We start from the raw sequence: 19,769 nt of genomic DNA, 5'->3' as shown, positions 1-19,769 counted from the left end.
TCCAGGGAAGGAAGCCTTTCCAGGCAAGCCTCATCAGTGCCTCGTACACAAGCTTGTGTAGTCTAACTGCTCTGTTGTATTTGCGACCTTCCAGCAGCCCAGCCACTGAGCCTTCTGCAATGACACCCGATTCAACACACAGGTCCCTGAGCCCTGCATCCTGAAAACGCTTCCCTATGGTGGAGAGGAGATTGCAGATTGTGTGGAAGGCCCCCATTCTGATGATGATGTTCTTGAATTTGTCTTGTTTCCACACTATCTCTGCAACCTTGGCATAGAGTGCTTGGTCAAACACACAGACGATCTTGTTGAGCTGTAAGGACTGCATGATGCCAAGTGTTTGCTCCAACACTTCATTCACAGTGGACATTTCTGTTGCAGGAGTGCTGATAGTGGGCAGGTAGCTCACAGTGTCCTTGATCACTGTGGTGTCACTGCGGATCTTGATGTTGAACCCAGTCCAACTACTGATGCTCTGGTTCTCAGAGTCTGACATCCGAGTCAGGAGCCAGACATGGTTCTTGGTCTTTGCGTCTTGGACCTCTCTGGTAGTGTCGGCATCTACAGTCTCAATCTTTGGTGGCCCAGCTCGCTTCCCAACATTGTAGGTTGGCAGCATTAATGGGGTAGAACTGATGCTTCTTTTCTTGGACTTTGTAACTGCAGGCAGGACATTCTGTGGCATGGGGCCTGCCACTTTGGGCTGGACAGCAATGCCATTGACTCTGTGAGAAGTACCTGCTCCACTCAGTGTCTCTTCAAGACTGTCAATGTTGTCCCAGGCCAGGGTTGTGAACACACCTGGGTATATGTTTCCTGGCAGTGGGATGTCATCCTTTGAGAGTTCCAACTTCTGGATACAAAGTGCTGTGTCAATCTCCTCAACCTGTGAGTAAGAAACACAGTGGCCAAGGCGATTCAGAGTTCGTATCATTTCTGTGTTTCCTGTCAAAGACTTCACAGCAAATGGGAGAAGTATGTGCTTGGGTGGCTTTGTCTTGCCACGGGTGACAGCAAAGACCAAATCACTGCCAAAAGAAGTGGCAAGACGTTGGACTCTCTTGGAGAGATTTTCACAGTCACACTCTCCAGTCAGCAGGGTATACAGGAATTCCTTGACCAATTCAGGAATGACACTCTGCTCTGTATTGGGTGGCCATGCTTGACTGACGTCTTGCTTCTTGATCTGGTCCTCAGCTGCATTGCTGCTTTGGTTAAGACATCTCCAGAGCTGGCAGTCCTTGCTTCTTGCAGATCCTTCTTCATGTTGTGGGCTTGTTTGGCAAGATCATCCATGGAAAGGCTGTCTGTATAGAGGAGAATCTTTCCATTCTCATCAGAGACAAAGTGGAGTGATCCTCCCAGCTCACTTTCCAGCTTACGACGAACATGTTTCTTCGTTGAGGGTTTCATTTGGGTGATGCCATGTGCGTTCATGGATCTCTCTAGCCTACCTGTGAGGTCTGTCATAGGCAGTATTTCAGGATTGGGAAAGAATTCATTCCTGATATACAAGAAGAGGTCATCGTAGGCTTGTCTCACTGCTTCCTCATACTCTGCATCCTCTCTTTGTTCATTCTCCTCACCTGCACCAGAGCTGGCAGAAGACTCGTCTTTTGTGTACAGTTTGTACAGTTTGTGTACGTGTACAGTTTGTGTACGTGAGTGCACAATGACTTGTGGTAATGTCCCTCTGCAGCAACAAGGTCTCTGCTCAGTAAGGCAAGGATTCTTGGATCCAGTTTTTTGGTTGCTGCGTTGCGAACCCTGGCATCTGCACGTAACTCAACACACTGGATGAGGGGTTCCCTTGTATTGTGTCCTTTTAGGTATCTGCTCGACTTGTTGCAGAAAATGCAGATTTTATCATACACTCTTGATGTACCTGGCGCATCCCTAGCTGATCTTCTGGAACTGACCTCTCCAGGTTCATCTTTGGGGTCTTTGGAAAGGAGAGAGTCAAGAGACTTCTTCATGGTGAAAATGCTACGGCATTTGCGATGATACTGCAATTGTGGTATTTGTCCTTCTTCAATGCCTTTGGCTATATCCAGAAGTGGAGCATGCTGTCTGATCTCTGCAGCCCTGAGCAAAGTGTTCCATGAGTCCAGATTTTGTGGTGACACCAGGGAGTCGGAGTCTTCATTAGAGCAATGAATGATATAGTCAGTGCGTGCTCGCTTCCTTGGCAGGGTGGCACCTTCATCTCTACTTGGTGGATCCATCATGTACACCTCAGAACGTCAGCAGACTACAGTAGACACCTGCAATGTACAAGCAGCAATCCGTGTTCCAGCAATCCAATGCATTCTTTGTTCTGACAATACCATTGAAAGCAAAACAAAATCTTATCTAAGATCTGCCACATCTTGACCTCACTGGTAAGTTAATCCTAGAAAAGGAAAGGATATTACCATAGTTAACTGATCTTAACTAATCAAACTTAATTAACCTTAATTAGAACTGGAAAAGATAACTTACATAGCCAGATATCTCACCAGTTCCATCAAAGGAGCTGAAAAAAAAGCTTACATCTATCCGCAATTAACTCTTCCTAGAAAAAAAGCTGAACGTGAGTACACAATTATCCAATAAGAAAGTACAGACAAATAGGAAATGCATTTATTTTGCTCTGATGTTTAATAATTACAATATAGTAGCATTTCTCACATGGCTTTAGTTCTGTATTGACTGAAATTAGATGTGATCTTTGCATACCGCAAGATTTAAATGAATTACGCAATGCCGCGATTGGGTGAATTTGAAGTTTTTACAAAAAACAGACAAAGCTGCCAGTGTGGAAAGGCTATCACATCTTAATGTACTTATATTGACCCAATAAACATTTTAGTACCACTTAGGTTTGGTCACCCCAGGTGGCACCGATATCTGGCCTGGCCAATGGACTAATAATAATGTTGAATGAAATAAGAACGAAGAAATATATGTCGGCATCATTGTTGACGTTTTTGTGACGACTGTCATCAAACCGAAAAGTAATATATCTTAACGGAAAAGAAAAAGCGAATTTTTAATATATGTCGACATTTTCCCCGACTGTTATTTTAGGCGGTGTATTTTCGGGTATCATCATGGTGCGATTTTAAAATATATATCTCTGCATTTTCCCGTGTGTGCGTGAATGTTCTCAATTATTTCTGACACCGAGTCTAAAACCATCGATAAAAATTAAATCAGATGGTGAATTCGATATAAAATCGTGAGGGTGACTATGAATGGGCTTTATTTTACAGGCCTTTGAGAACTCATTTCGTTCTATAAATGGAAAAATCATCGGATTTTCTTCCCGTTTTTTTTCAACCGAGTCTAAAACTGTTAGCGACTGTTAAAAATGAAATGATATATCGAATTTGAGTTCAAATAAACCTGTGTGAGAGAGAAAGACAGCACGGGCCTAATTAAACAGGCCTCAAAGCTATTCGAGTTAATAAAATGGTGGATATTTGTTTACATGAAGCCTCTCCAAGAATGGGTGGAGCTACTCTGCAAACGGACTAAGCCACACCCCGGACAGACAGACAGACAGACAGAATCACCGTAGTGTAGCGGCTACCGCTGGGTTTTCACAATTGCCTTGCACCTATCAAGGACGCGGAGCGATCACCATGCCGGGCTCGTCCAGGACGCCCGGGCAGGCTCGCCCTCAACTTGACAGGCCGCAGCCAGGACGCTGGGCCACGCCCCCTCTCGCCTTTCCTGGGCAAACACTCCGGGATAATATGTATATATATTGCTGCCCGATAAACGGGCTTTTCAGAGTGCCTGAGTGTTTGGTTTGATTAAAGCAACTCGGATGAATTCCAGCTTTTTGTCGCGTCCATTCTTCCGATCGACGTGGGAGCCCCAGCTCCTTCATTGGTGACCTACCGACATGGACACGGCAGTCGCCCTTAAACTGCCTACCTTCTGGGAGGCTCACGCGGCGGTTTGGTTCGCACAGGCGGATTCCCTGTTCGCCCTGCAAGGCATCACGGCCGACGACACCCGCTTCCACCATGTGGTAGCAGCGCTCGGTTCGGCCACCGCGGCCCGTGCCCTGAGCCTCCTCGAGAGCCCGCCAGCCGCTGACAAATACGGCGCGATTAAGAAGCTTCTCCTCGACGCTTTCGCCCTCCCATCGGCGGAACGCGCACGGCGCCTGCTCGACCTGCCCGAGCTCGGCGACACGCGCCCTTCCGAGCGAATGGACGACATGCTTTCACTGCTCGGCGAGCACTCTCCGGCATTCCATGTTCCGGGAGCTGTTCCTCCGTCAGCTGCCTAACCCGGTACGCCTCGCCCTGGCAAGCACGACGATCACAGATCCCCGGGCCCTTGCCAGAGAAGCCGACAAGATCTCCGCCGCAGGTCAGCGCATCGCAGCGACGACATGGGACCCACTGCCGTCCGACGCAACACCCATGGCGCCCGAGCACCCGGCACGGTCGACGACCGAACTGCCGACGCAATTGGCGGCCGCTACACCGAGCCGACCACCTCCAGCACGACGACCGGGGCCTCCACCTGACCAAGCGTGGTGTTACTATCATGCCAGGTTCGGACAGAAGGCCCGGACATGCCGACCCCCGTGCACATTCGGCAGGCCGGGAAACGGCCGGGCCGGCATTCATTACCAGCCATGAGCGCCGGCCACACGGGCAACTTACTGTTCATCACGGATAAAGCGTCCGGACGGCGCTTCCTGTGCGACACCGGCGCCCAACTGAGCGTCATACCCGCCTCTGACCAGGACAGGCAGTCCGCGGTTTGCGGCCCCTCCTTGGTTGCGGCCAACGGATCGACCATCCGCACCTTCGGCCCACGCAACGTCACCCTCTGCTTCGGCGGCCAACGCTTTGCTTGGACGTTTGTAACCGCAAACGTGCCCATGGCTCTGCTAGGCGCAGACTTCCTCTGCGCACACGGACTGCTGGTGGACGTCCAACGGCGTCGTTTAATCAACGCTGAAACCTTCAGCTCCCTGGTATGCACATTGAGCAGCTCCGCGCCGACCGAGCTGGCATGCGCCGTCCCGGCGGCGAACGGGTTTGCTCGCCTGCTCACGGAGTTCCCGGCCCTCACGCGGCCGACGTTTACGGCCGTCGCAGTACGGCATGGGATCGAGCACCACATACCAACCACGGGCCCGCCGGTCTACGCCAGGGCCCGCCGCCTCGACCCAGCCAAGCTCGCCGTGGCGAAGGCCGAATTCGACGCGTTGGAGCACCTCGGCATCGTGCGGCGCTCCGATAGCGCGTGGGCCTCGCCACTGCACATCGTGCCAAAGCCGGGGGTGGATGGCGCCCGTGTGGCGACTACCGCCGTCTCAATGACGCTACCACCCCCGACAGGTACCCGATCCCGCATATCCAAGACTTCTCCGCCCGTCTGGCGGGACGGGTCATTTTTTCGAAAATTGATCTCACACGGGGATATCACCAGGTACCTGTCAGGGCGGCCGACGTCCCTAAAACGGCAGTCATCACGCCATTTGGCTTATTCGAATTCTTGCGGATGCCGTTTGGTCTCAAGAACGCGGCTCAGGCGTTCCAGCGCTTGATGGACGGCATGCTGCGTGACCTGCCGTTCCTTTTCGTTTACCTGGACGACATCCTCGTCGCCAGCACGTCCCGGGCCGAGCACCTCCTCCACCTCCGAACACTGTTCGGGGGCCTCAGCGAGCATGGCCTCATCGTCAACCCGGCCAAATGTCACTTTGGCACGACGGCCGTTGATTTTTTGGGCCACCACATTACCAAGAACGGGGCCGTGCCGCTGCCAACCAAGGTCGAGGCCATCACCACGTTCCCGCGTCCCCGCACCATAAAGGCCCTGCAGGAATTCCTGGGAATCGTGAATTTTTATCACCGCTTCGTGCCCCGCGCTGCTCAACTCATGCGGCCCCTCTACGAAGCCCTCCGGGGCAAGCCGGCCAAGCACGACATCGCCTGGTCCGCAGCAATGGATGCGGCCTTCCAAAGCTCAAAGCGGGCCCTCGCCGATGCAACACTGCTCGCTCACCCGGTGCTCAACGCTCCCATCGCCCTCACCACGGATGCCTCCGACTACGCGGTGGGCGCCGTACATGAGCAATGGGTGAACGGGGTTTGGCAGCCACTCGCTTTTTTCAGCCGGCAGCTCCGGCCGAACGAGCTCAAATACAGCACGTTTGACCGGGAGCTCCTCGGTCTACACCTGGCCGTCCGCCATTTCCGCCACCTCCTGGAGGGCCGACCTTTCACGGCGTTCGTCGACCACAAGCCGTTGGTTTACGCCATGGCCAAGGTCACGGAGCCGTGGTCGGCCCGCCAACAGCGCCACCTCTCCGCCGTGTCGGAGTTTACCACGGACATCCGGCACGTCGCTGGCAAAAACAACGCCGTGGCCGACTGTCTTTCCCGGGCCAGCGCGAACGCGGTCCACCTGGGCGTGGACTTTGCGTTTATGGCGGCGGACCAAACCACCGACACCACGGTGCAAGCCCTCCGGGCGGCAGACACGGGCCTCCGCCTGGCCGACATCCCCTTCGCGGACACTGTCCTGCTCTGCGACGTCTCCCAAGGCCAGCCTCGCCCCATCGTGCCCGTCACCTGGCAACGCCGCATCTTCGCCTCCCTCCACGGCCTTTCCCACCCGGGCCGGAAAGCTTCCCAGAAGCTGGTGTCGGCGCGATTCGTCTGGCACGGCCTTCGTCGGGACGTCCGCGATTGGACCAGCACCTGCACGGCCTGCCAACGGGCCAAGGTCCACCGACACACCCAGGCCCCGCTGGCACCTTTCACCGTGCCCGAACGACGTTTCGACCACGTCAACGTGGATCTGGTGGGCCCCCTCCCCCCGTCACGGGGGTTCACACACCTGCTCACCATGGTGGACAGGACCACCAGGTGGCCGGAGGCCATTCCACTCGTCTCCACCACCACCGCCGACGTGGCGCAGGCTTTCATCGCCACCTGGGTCGCCCGCTTCGGCGCACCGGCGGACATCTCGTCAGACCGCAGACCACAGTTCACCTCCAGGCTGTGGGGCGTGGTCGCCCGCAACCTGGGGGTCAAGCTCCACCGTACTACAGCCTACCACCCCCAAGCAAACGGGTTGTGCGAGCGATTCCACCGCTCCATGAAGGCCGCGCTCATGGCCGGCCTTCAAGACGGCGGTTGGGCCGACCGGCTGCCGTGGGTCCTTTTGGGCCTCCGCACGGCCCCCAAGGAGGACCTCCAGGCATCCACCACCGAGCTGGTCTATGGCCAGGCGCTACGCGTCCCGGGCGAATTCGTGCCCGACGCTACCAGTCCCTGGTCCGCAGCTCACCAGCGCTCGGACCTCCAGGAGGCCGCCCGACGGTTTGCCCCCGTGCCAACATCCCACCACGGTGACCCCCAGTCCTACGTCCCCCCAGCACTTCGCACAGCGGAGTATGTTTTTGTGCATCACGACGCACATCGGGGGCCACTCCGGCCGCCGTACGACGGGCCCTTCCGGGTGCTGCGACGGGACGACAAGTCGTTCGTCATCGACATCGGCGGCAGGTCGGACCGGATTGCGGTGGACCGCCTCAAGCTGGCGCACGTGGACGTCGACCACCCACCACGGGTGGCCCTTCCGCCGCGGCGAGGCCGCCCCCCGTCCACGGTGCCCCCCACTCGACCGCCCACCACCACACCGGACCCCCTCCCACGACCCGCCAGGGGTCGCTTCGGCCGGGTCATCAGGACCCCCCTCAAATTGACCCTGCCGGTGCAAGTCGATTCTGGGGGGATGTGTGTAGCGGCTACCGCTGGGTTTTCACAATCGCCTTGCACCTATCAAGGACGCGGAGCGATCACCATGCCGGGCTCGTCCAGGACCCTCTGGGGTTTGGGCCCTGGGCAAATGTCCCGTTGGTCCTGCCATAAATCCGGCTCTGGTGCCAACATACCTGGTAGCTGAGGTTGAAGTGAAAAAAGTTAGACATTCGGATGAAACCGTGGTGGTTTAGGTATAGTATTCTATTAGCCAATTGATTAATAATTTAATTATTTTACGATGACTATTTATTTATTTTCGTTATTAATCACTTATTTATTTTCTTTCTCATCTGGGCAATATCTCAGGCACCATTTAAGCTAGGAAGCTGATATTTGGACACGACATGCCAAGTGATTTGGCTGTAAAGGGTATTTTTATTTTTTTATTAATCAATTAATCGATTAATTATTTAATTTTTTCGATTAATTGATTATTCTATTATGTTTCAAAATGTTACACCTTCAGATGAAACACTGGTGGTTTAGGTATGCTATTAGCCAATTAAGAAATTTATTATTTTACGATTACTATTTATTTATTTTAATTACACAATTAATCAATCAATTATTGTACACCTCTCCCTCACAATATCCATGTATGTATGGAATCCATGGAAACCTCCACGCATGGCTTGCAGACTTCCTTTCTGATCGCTGTCAACGTGTGGCCCAGAATGGAATTCTCTCTTCTCCGCTTCCTGTTCAGGCTGGAGTTCCTCAAGGCAGTGTTTTGGGCCCTGCGGTTTTTCTGGTCTTCATTAATGATCTCTCCGACTCTCTGGAAAATCCTCTATATCTCTTTGCTGATGACATCGACTTTCTGAACAATCCTCTTGAAGAAGTTCTATCACTCAAGCTTTTGGGTCTCACTATCTGCCATGATCTCACTATCTGTTTCCCCTTTCCTGGGAAAACCACATTTCCAAGCTGGCCTCCAAAGCCAGTCGTAGACTGGACATCCTCCGTCATGTGAAGTGCTTCCTTGGCACACCTGAGCTCCTCACCACATACAAAGCTTTCATCTGCAGCTCAATGGAATACTTCTCTCCCCTCTGGGCTGGTGCTCCTGCCTCACACCTAGCTCGGCTTCACACGGTTGAAACCAAAGCATTCAGAAACATTGGAATCTCCCGCGATGAAGCTGATTCCGAGGGCCTTTCTCTCTCTCACCGCAGGCAGGTTGGTGGTCTTTCTGGCATCTACCGACTCCTCTCGGCCTTGCTCCCCCTGCTCTGTCTGTGCTCTGTCCCCCAAATATTCCTGCAGGATGCACAAGATCTGCCAGCAACCCTCTTCTGGTGAAACTTCCAAAATCAAGACTTTCTGCTCACCTTCACTCCTTCATTCCTCTTTTCTCCTGCCTCTGGAACAAACTCCCTCACTCTCTTCAATCCCTTTCCTCCCTCCAGGTCTTTAAAACAGCTGTTCACCACCATCTCTTATCTTCCCCCATCCAAAACCTTGATCATTTTCTACCCCCGTTAAAATATCCCAAATCCGCCTCTTTAAATCCCCAACTTATTTCCTGAAATTCCTAGAAGTGTTTATTTGCTTTGTACCGTGTACCCCTCTCTCCTCCCCAGCCCCCCCCCCCCCTTCCACAGATCTACCGACGTCCCTGTTCTCTTCTGTTGTTGTGCTTGTGTGCTTCCCTCTCTCTCCCCCTCTTGTCTCCCGCTCCCTTCTTGGCATGTTTTATGTGTCTGTGCATGTTTTCATGTTCAATGTGTTAGCTCTTCCACAAGCCTTGATTCTGTATACAAAAAATCCCCATCTACATGTGCTACATGGTGGCATCGCTGGGCGTTTGAGGATATGTTATTACTTACAAAATTGAATTAATGATTTTTCAAGTATATTAGATGGTTGAGTGTTATTCTGTCTGTTTGTCTGATTGTTTGTTTGTTTGTTTGTTTGTTTGTTTGTCAATCCCCTGTCTGTCTATCACCGTTTAAACCGATCTTCACGAAACTTCACCAGATGGTAGAGTTGGTCATAAGAAAGGAGCCTGTTGATTTTGAAGTGAAAGGTCAAAGGTCATCTTGAGGTCGAATTTCTAGAATTGCCATTTTTCATCCGATTGACTTGAAAATTGAACAGTAATTGCATACATAATACCACACTGAATTGGGAAACCAACTATTTTAAGGTCAAACGGTCAAAGGTCAACTCAAGGTAAAAATTTCTAACATCATCAATTTTCATCCGAAAAATCATCAATTTAAATCCGCTTGACGCGAACTTTGATTCAGATCGTCAATTTTCATCTTAATAAAACAGACAATTTGGTGTATCCATGGCAACCTTTTTCAGGTGAGATGTGGATTTTGCAAGTATCGTGCTCCGCATGACGTCTTCTTCTTTATTTATTTGGCATGAGGGCGGTGTACTTTGAATGTGTCTGTACTTGTTTGTTTTTTTTATTTTGCGTGATATTAATGCGGCGTAGGCATGATGGGCCAAATGGTCTCCTCCTGCGTCAAATTTCCTTGTTATGCCTTCGTATTTAATTAATTTCACTGGTAAAGAGGAAGTATAGTGGAGAGGAAAATGGTGGGGCAGGTACTGTAGGGACATCACTATTCACCAGGGTTTTTTCGCAAGGCAATGCAACCCCTCCCTCCATTACCTAAACTTAAAGCTTTATAGGTTTTTACTTTCATAAATATAAATTTTAACCTCACCCCGTTCTGTATTTTTCTCCTTTCAGCCATACCGACATTGACAGGGCTACAAGGGAGTTTGGCTTTGGATATATTGGCATTGGGTGATGGCGTTGATGTAGCACAGGCACGATGGGCCAAATGGCCTCCTGTTCCTCGTGAGCATCATTGGATTCATTGCGTGCCCTTTTCTCATGCGCATGCGCACAGACCCCGAGCGCCCATCGACATCGACAGCCACTCCGTGTGCGCATGCGCAGTGAGCCGCACCGGCACCGCACGCAATGGCAACGGTGGTGTTGAGGCGTTTGGCGTTGGCAGCCGGTGTCCTACGCGGAGAGTTGCGAAGAGTGAGTAGCAGTGTCCGTCTCAGTAGTAGCGGTGACCGCGTTATGGTAGTGGGAAGGTCGAAAAGGTCCTTCAGCGCGCGATGCTCCGGTCAACTTCGCTCGTTACGATTCGACCGCTGTCTCAGTTTGTCTTTGACTGGAGAGTTGTGAGAAACCCGGCTCTGTGACTCGGACAAAAAGCTCGCGCACTGCGTCTACAAGCCGTGTGTGTCCTGTTTAGGCCTAGTTTGTTTGGTTTGGTGCTCCATGTACAAGCATCGCGTCCTGGAATTAACACGTATTTAGTACCAGACTCTTATAGTTATACTGTTACTGTTAATGTTATGCTGCGTACCGGTAACACTAAAGCTGTCGTTGTTTTCATCGCTTATCCCTTTCCGTCAATTTGCGATGCCGTTATATCAATATGGGACATCTACATATTACATACGCATAAAGAGGAAGGAGGGTGTGCTTACAAGTTACAGAGTTGGGGAAGGAGTCAAATTTTCTTCTGCCCCTTCCTTCCTCTCCCTCTACTAACTCCACCTCGCACCCCCACCTTGCAGCATGTTAATGATAAATAGGAGTCTCTTACAAGGAATGTCAACGCAGGAGGAGACCATTCGGCCCATCAAGCATGGAGTGGTTTCCCTGGAAAGGTAGTGAGAGCAGAAACTAGAATCAGACGGGTATCTACAAGCATTGGAGATGGAGGGGTACAGGGATATTGGCAGGACTTGTATGTAGCCATAGCCTCAGTATGGATGGATGATTGTGTCTATCTTCATGCTGATTGGGATGTCTGCGAGGGTCTCGTCAAGGGACAGTGTGTGGTTGGTGTTCTTCACCCTAAAACCACCTCCCCATAAAAAACAAACAAACTAAAATCAGCCAAATACGTATTTGTAATAATGCCATAATAAAATTAAAAATCCTAATTTTAAATTTTTAACCCCTGGTCATGTTGCTCAACCTACCAAGATGTTCTCATCCCCACTCCTGCCCATTTTCCAAATGAAATTAAGTTATTTTGATGGATTCATTCAATCTCATGGTGGTGTAACACAGGCATGATGGGCCAAATGTCCTGCTTGTAATTCCCTTGTTATTCCTTGTTTTTTAAGCTGCGCAATAGTTGCCAAGTTATGGTTGTTTGTCACTTCCTACTATGCCTTATCTCACTTCGTCCAAGAATCGTCCGTTGGTTCAGCAAATTGTATCAAAAACTTCTCCTGTCATCTATCTATAATTCCAGTAATCTCTGTGTGTGTGTGTGTCTGTCTGTGTGTTTGTCTGTGACCGCTGTTTCTCGACAACCACGGGTCCGATATACTTGAAACTTGCCAGGTATATTGCTGGGGACCCGAGGATGTGCCTTTTCAAGGTTTCATATTAATCGGACAATTACTTACCGAGATATGTCCAAAAAACGCTTCAACCAATCAGAGAGCAGCGAGCTATCACGTGTGCCGAACGTGGCGATCAGACTCTACCTCGGACGGCACATTTGAGAGCGTATTCATTTATTTCACGTTTGCAAACTATGTTGGCGTTAAACTATGTTTTAATAAAGTTTTAAAACTAATAAAAACGAATTTGCGATTCATTCGCTTTCCTGCGCATTTGTGCACGCGATGGCGATTGCTTTACCAAACTCCGGAAGCCGTTCGCTTTGGACCAAACCATTGCATGTAAATAGAGGGGGGGGTTCTGTGGTCGTTGCGAATGGACCAAACCATTCATGTAAATAGAGGGGGGGGATTGTCACTGTACTCGCAAGCCGTTCGCCGTTCGCTTTGGCGTTGCGAATGAACCAAACCATTTCATGTAAATAGAGGGGGGGGATATAATTTTAGATAGATATATAGTACGGGCATATATATAGTACGGGCATGCCCTAGTTCTTTACAAAACAGACAGAGACGAGTCTGTTTTTTTGTGTGGTTTCCGTTAGTCCGTTTTTCTATACACTCCCTGGGTAAATCAGGTTCAATATTATTATACAATTGACAAAATTATAATTTTCCCAGAGGTTTGGATTAATTTGAATCCAAACAGCACAGCATTAGCTTTCACTCTGCAGCAAAAATAGGTGGATTCGGATGAAACTAGTTGAGCAGGTTGGGTGTGACGAGGACAATTTGATTATATTTTGGTGAAGAATCAGAATCTATTCCTTTAGGAATTGAGACAGCAATTCAGAATCGGAATAGTTTCACAAATGTCAAGCATCGTCCAAGCCTACATGAACCCCTTTTTTTTCTTCTTCTTCTCTGTCTGTCTGCCTGTGTTTGTCCATCCATCACGCTATCTCCTAAACGGTTGTGCATAAATTCAACAAACTTCGTAGTTGTGATTATGGAAGAAATTTCGGGAACTGAGTGGCGTGCTGACGAGGAGGGGAGTGTCATTGAAGCTGAAGGGAAAGGTGTATGCTGCATGTGTGAGAAGTGTTATGATTTATGGGAGTGAGACATGGGTCATGAACGTAGAGCAGCAACGAAGGCTGGAAAGGGTGGAAATGCGAATGGTTCGGTGGATGTGCGGTGTATCGTTGAGAGAGAGGAAGACAAATGATGAATTGCGAAAGATGATGGGAATAGAGCCTGTGATTGATGCTGTGAAGAGGAACAGGTTGAGATGGTTTTGTCATGTGTTGAGGAAGGATGAAAGTGACTGATTGAAAAGAGTGATGGAAATGAATGTAGAAGGAAGTAGAGGACGGGGAAGACCGAGAAAGACTTGGCTGAAGATGGTGGAAGAAGAAATGCGGGCAAGGGGGTTAACAAGGTTCATGCAGAAAATAGGGCAAAATGGAGAAGATTGTCATGGGGACCGCAAGGCTAACCCCTGCTCTAGCAGGGAAAATGGCCTTAAAATGCCTGTTGTTGTTGTGTTGTTGTTCGTAGTTGTGATTGGTCAAAAAATTTTAAACAAACATGGCAAAAAAAAATTCATCAACGATTTATTTGCCTCTCTGGAAAATCCCCTTTATCTATTCGCTGATGACTGCATTTTCTGCCATGACATCCCTCATCCTTCAGACAGGCAGGCTGTAGCCTATTCCATCTTTTTAGACTTTGGCAAAATCATAAGCTGGTCCAACACTTGGAATATCTCTTACACTCTTGACAAATCTCACACTCTCCGAAAGGACTGTCTGGCAACCTTCCCTACCCCCAACTACTTTTGTAACAATCCTCTTGAGGAATTTCAATCACTCACATTTCTTGGTCTCACTATCAGCCATGAACCTTATTTATTTCAAACCACATTTCAAAGTTAGGCATCCCCTGCCAATGCCATACAAAGTCCTTCCTTTGCACATCTGAACTCCTATCCACCAACAAGGCTTTCATCTGTAGCTTGATGGAGTACTGCTCTCCCCTCTCGGCTGGCTCTCCTGCCTCAAACCTGGCTCAGCTTGATGCCGTTGATTGCAAGGCCTTCAATATTAGTGGAATCTCCTGTGATGAACCTATCATTTTCCCATCATAGACAGTTCGGTGGTCTCTGTGTCCTCTACTGTCTCTTTTCTGGTCTTTCACCCTCTGCACTTTCCATGCGTTGTCTCCCCCCAACCCTCCTCCTCCCCAGGTTCCTGCAAGACACATGCGGTTCACCATCAACCCCCATCTACTGAACCTCTAAAAATCCAGGATCACTGCTCACCTCCACTCATTCGCTCCTTCCTCCCCCTCCCCCCCCCCCGTCTGTGGAACCAACTTCCATATTCTCTTGAATTTCATTCTTCCCTCCACGTCTTAAAGTCAGCCGTTCACCACCATCTAAGGTCATCCCCAAATGAAAACCAAGATATTTTCTACCCTCATTACCCCCCACTTCGCCCTCGTCCAGTTTTTCCTTCCTGCAAGTTTCCTTTTGTATCCATCTTATCTACCCTATGCATCCGCTCCTGCCTCCCATTCCTCCCCACACTCATTTTTGTCCAAGTCTCCCTCAGTTTTGTCCTTCAACTCCACAGTTGGTGTCCCCTCTCCTCTTTACTGTTCGTTTTGTCCTGTTGCGCCCTGAACCGTTCAGTGTTCTAGCTCTTACACGAGCCTTTTTATTATTTGTATACGTACATAGTTGAGGGTCGTGGAAGAGCTAGGTGACTCTGTATCCAAAAACCAAACTGAAAGTCTAACAGCGGTGTAGCCGGGCTTGTTTGATACTTTAGTTGAAGAGGATAGTGATCTGGGAGGAGATACCAGTTGGCAAATAATGTAAGTATTAAATTATTTTCAAGTACTCTAAGCTGTCTGTCACCATGGAATTGAAGAGCTTGCATTGAGACACCATATGGTTTATTCTATATGTTGGTCAGTTAGTTAACACTATCAAAGTGACCTCAGCACCATCCTGACACACCATTGTGTGTGTTACAGAATGAGGTGTGTTACGGCAGCTGGAGTGCAAATCCTGCCACCAACCTCCTTGAGAGAGGACCCAGTGAGTCGGTACTCATTTTGCCGACCTCGGAAGGATGACAGGCTGAGTCAACCCCACCTGGTGTTAATTCAACAGCTGACCGGGATTCAAACTCGGGACCCTAGGATCCCAAGCCCTCCACCCTAACCGTTAAGCCAACACCAGGCTTAGGGTGTATGGTTGGAGGCAGTCATAAGAAATGCTTCAATGTTTGAAGAGTCCTTAATCAAAGTTTTAATTGTATATGATCTGGGGGGCATGCACCCCCATCCCCCCCGTCATATATTGTCACCCTGTTGTCATAGTTTCAGTTCCCCCCCAATCTCGTGTGATTAATTTGCCCCTGTATATGACATAATATATGAACATTCCCTAAAGAGTGGTGAAAGAAACATAACTGGCAAAGCCAAATGGCATTACATTCTACCTTTCAGAAGCGTAATTGTCAGCTATAAAACTCACCCAATATGTAGGATAAATATGTGAGGGACATACATACGGAGAGACAAACGCTGTAAACACAGGAAGCAAACATCTACGCCATAAAAATCGTTTGTTTAATCACGAATTTGCATGTTTTAAAAGCCTCTTTGCGAGTTTGAAGAAGACGAAGAAGTGCTAATGTATGGTTTATTCACACAGCAGTTTGAACGGAAACATTTATTATTCTACGATAGTAGAAGCCGTTTGGAAGGACACGGAACAGCATACACATTTATATGTACAGTAGTGATATTTTGCAAAGCAATAGAAAAATATATAAAACTACAAATAATTAACCCACAAACAACAACAACAACCACAGCCCTAACAATTTAGTGTAATAGCCGGCGAAGCCGGTGTTGTGAATGAACGCGTACGTATTATGTTGAAAAACCAGATTATGCTGGATCCTTTGAGAATTCCGAGCTTTGACGCACCAAATCACTCAATGGAGGCCGCCATCTTGCGGATGCGGAAGTATGCATAAAAAATTGCGAAAAAGTTCAATAGGAGTTTGTTTCACCCGTCTGTTTTTGATTCACAATCTTATGCACCTCTAATTTGTAATTAAAATACTTTAAGACCAACCTCGTTCCCCGGGCCAACATGGGCCCTGGTTATCTTCAACGAAAATCGTCACCAAACACCGGAACCAATGAGATTCGAGCATTTGAAAAAATATTTCAAAAAAGCTTTTTACCACATTTCGGACGCTGAAAACGGCGTCAAATATTCTAAAATTGACGAAGAATTATTTTTTAGAAATCTCGCGGCTGCAGGGGATAGTTTTTCACGGCCGGAAATATCCGAAGTTGAGACGGAATTCACCGAATTAATCAAGAAGGAAATTTTATAAATTTTAATCTCATCCAGAATGCAAATGGTGTCATTTTGAACTAGGTACGGTACCTACTACACCTACCTACTACCAACTACCTAACCTACTGATGCCATACCCATAGTGATGGGTAAAATAGTGGCAAGAGGCTTTGGCTTCGCCGGCTCATTGCGGCTTTGCAGTCGGGTACTAGTAAAAGATACTTATTTTCACGTGTTTTACTTCATGTGTTTCACGTGTTTGTGTTTCACAATAAATTAAAAACGTAAAGGTAGAGCATGCAGACTGTGATACATGACAGGTTCAACGATATGTCCGGCCTGAACAGCATAGGAATCAAAATGGCGGTGTGTGGAGTCAGCCGTCATACCGACGTAATGACATCACATCACCCCTGTCATGTGACCAGATCCTCAGCTCTGATTGGTGTACGTTTAAGGGGACATACATACATACATACGTACATACATACAGACAAACACTGTTCTAGACGGCTTTCCCCGATGGGCTACGCCATAAAAAAGAAGGTGTGAGAACAGTATCCTTTGTGGGTGGGGTTCTAAGGTCAAATACCAAAAAATGCAATTACTGGCACATTTTAAAACATTTATTAATGAAACTTTGTATATGAAATGAACATTGAAAGATTCATGAAATATGTGGCATTTCTTAAATTTCTTCATTTTTTTTATTTGACCACTGGTTTGTTCAAAACGGGAATTAATAAAACTCAAAATTTGATATTGGGTCATTCCTGGTGGAACATTTTGTCATCTTTCAACTTTGCTTTAGGTGTGAAGTGTGGGGATTTGTAATAGGCACCATGGACTTCGCTGTGTGTGTGTGTGTGTGTGTGTGTGTGTGTGTGTGTGTGTGTGTGTGTGTGTGTGTGTGTGTGTGTGTGTGTGTGTGTGTGTGTGTGTGTTGTTTGTCTTATCAGCTTCGCATGTTTCCAAAGGAAGATTGAAAGCTATTCTAATGGTGTTGCGTGTCTGTGAGTGAATCTGCACTGGTTATCTGTTGTACTGTATTCGATATACCTGAGGGAGGCTCTGTATTGTTGCATTCTCTGTCTTGTTGCCATTTGTGATCACCAAGCAGTATGTGCTGTAACTTTGTCATTTTCTTCAAAGGAGTCGTATTAAAAAAAAAAAAATTGTGTTCAAAGTTTACCCTTTTGGGAGAGTGAGGATACTGAGGGCAAAAATACAACGTAGTGACAGTTGCGACAACAGGTGGACACCAAGCAAGCAAATGAACAAACACTAAAAGAGGAGGGTGAGAGAAGGAATGAGAACATGATAACTTGCAAATATGAGGGTTGGGTGAGGTAAGGTTAATGCGGGCAGAAAGGGTCATTAGTATGGGTGGGGAATGATGTCAGATGTTGGTGGACCACTAACTTGAAGTCTTGGAGTGAAGAGTGGGATTGAACAGCCTACGGAAGGAAATTCCACAAATGGGATAATAAAGGAGTGGGGGAGAGGGATCTCCCCACTCCTTTATTCCTTTTTTAAATGTATCCCATTTGTCTTTTTCTCATCACTTTTTTTATCCCGTTAACAAGCACTATAAGAACGCATGCATCCACGAGGGGCTTGGGAATGCCGGAGAGACTGGTAGAGGAAGTTTAAAAAAATAAACAGACCACCTACCTGTCTGTGATGTCAGAGCAGCAGACCTTGTGTTTCTGTCGTATTGTGGGACATGCCAAAAAATGTTGGAAGGTTTAGACTGCAGCAAAGATAGATGTGAAGCGGGGTTAAATGCTTTGCTATTTAAAAATTACAATGTGTTGTTGCATTGCGAAATGTTGCAGGGCATGTGTAAAAAGCTGAGGCGTGCGCAAGAGCTGAAAAGTATGGCAAAGTTAATTGTGATTTATGTTTGAGGGATTGTAGGATATGCTGAATGACCAACCAATAGCGGCAGACTTTCTCTTTCTTTATTAAATGAGAGGCTGTTAGCCCTCCTGTCACTGTGATGTTTGGTTGCACTTTTAATATTTACCTCCGCCACCAAAGGTGGATGGAGGTTATGTTTTCACCTCTGTCTGTCTGTTTGTTTGTCTGTCTGTCCGTTTGTGAAATAAATATCTCAAAAAGTTGTGGACGGATTCGGACGAAATTTGGCAGAGATGTAGCGTATGTGACAAGGATGAAATGATTCGATTTTGGTGAAGATCCGGATTCGGATCCGGCTACTAGAATTTTTTAATTGATTCGTCACCATTGGGGGATAGGGCAAAAAACGATACATAGCGGGATATCTCAAAACGTTGTGGACGGATTTGGACGAAACTTGGTGGAGCGGTTGTGTGTCTGACAAGGAATATTTGAATAGATTTTGGTGAAGATCTGAATATGGATTCAGATATGAGAGTTATTTAATTTTTTAAGTGATTCTTCACCTTTTGGAGATGGGACTAAAACCAACATATAGCAGGATATCTCAAAAAGTTATGGATGGATTTGGACGAAACTTGTTGGGCAGGTTGTGTGTGTGACAAGGAAGAATCGATTCGATTTTGGTGAAGATCCGGATCCGGATCCAGCTAGTAGAATTTTTAAAGGGGTTCTTCACCATGATATATAGCAGGCCAAAAATGATATATAGCAGGATATCTCAAAAAGTTGTGGACGGATTTGGACGAAACTTGGAGGAGAGGGTGTGTGTGTGAAAAGAACTAATCGTTTCGATTTTGGTGAAGATCTGAATATGGATTCGGCTTCAATAATTATTTAATTTTAAAGTGATTCTTCACCATTGAGAGATCGGGTGAAAAGCGATATACAACATGATATTAAAAAAAGTTATGGATGACTTATGAATAAACTTGGTGGAAGAGTTGGTTAGGTGACAAGAGCAAGCCGATTACATTTCGGTTCAGGTCCGAATCCATATCCGGCCGATCAGTGGCATACAAAACGTAAACTGTTCACCAGGCGGAGGGGTGCCGTTCTAGCGGAGGGGTGCCGAACGGTACTGAATGCCGTTCTAGTTTACCGTCTGTTATCTGGTCTTGCCCCTTCCCCACCCCCTGCGTTTTTAGACATCTGCCTCTCCCCGTCTCCACCAGGGCAAACACTTTCTTCCAGCAACCCTTCCTTGGTCGACTTTTTCAAAGTCCAGGCTCCTTGCTCAACTGCTTATACCCATTTCTTCCTTTTTGATTACAAAGTCTAGGTTCGTGGAGAAGCAAGAACACAAAACAGATCAAAACAAGAAGACC

The 19,769-nt window shown here is 47.9% G+C and overlaps 1 protein-coding gene across 2 annotated transcripts in view; it reads left to right on the top strand.

Moving 5' to 3' along the window:
* The first annotated feature begins 10,497 nt into the window (after nt 1-10,497).
* Nucleotides 10,498-19,769, top strand: part of SUCLA2 (succinate-CoA ligase ADP-forming subunit beta) — a 70,226-nt gene continuing 60,954 nt past the window's right edge. Inside the window, exon 1 of one of the 2 annotated variants that reach the window (XM_078784438.1) lies at nt 10,498-10,800. In XM_078784438.1, coding sequence (XP_078640564.1) covers nt 10,735-10,800 — 66 coding nt within the window. In that variant the 5' untranslated portion in view covers nt 10,498-10,734. The remainder of the gene's footprint in view (nt 10,801-19,769) is intronic. The other variant, XM_078784437.1, reaches the window with a different exon arrangement.

The sequence above is a fragment of the Myxine glutinosa genome, chromosome 9 (assembly GCF_964187855.1).
Source record: "Myxine glutinosa chromosome 9, kmMyxGlut1.1, whole genome shotgun sequence".
Classification (NCBI taxonomy): Eukaryota; Metazoa; Chordata; class Myxini; order Myxiniformes; family Myxinidae; genus Myxine; species Myxine glutinosa.
Note: the sequence above shows the minus strand (reverse complement) of the source record. Positions and strands in the feature narration are given on the sequence as shown.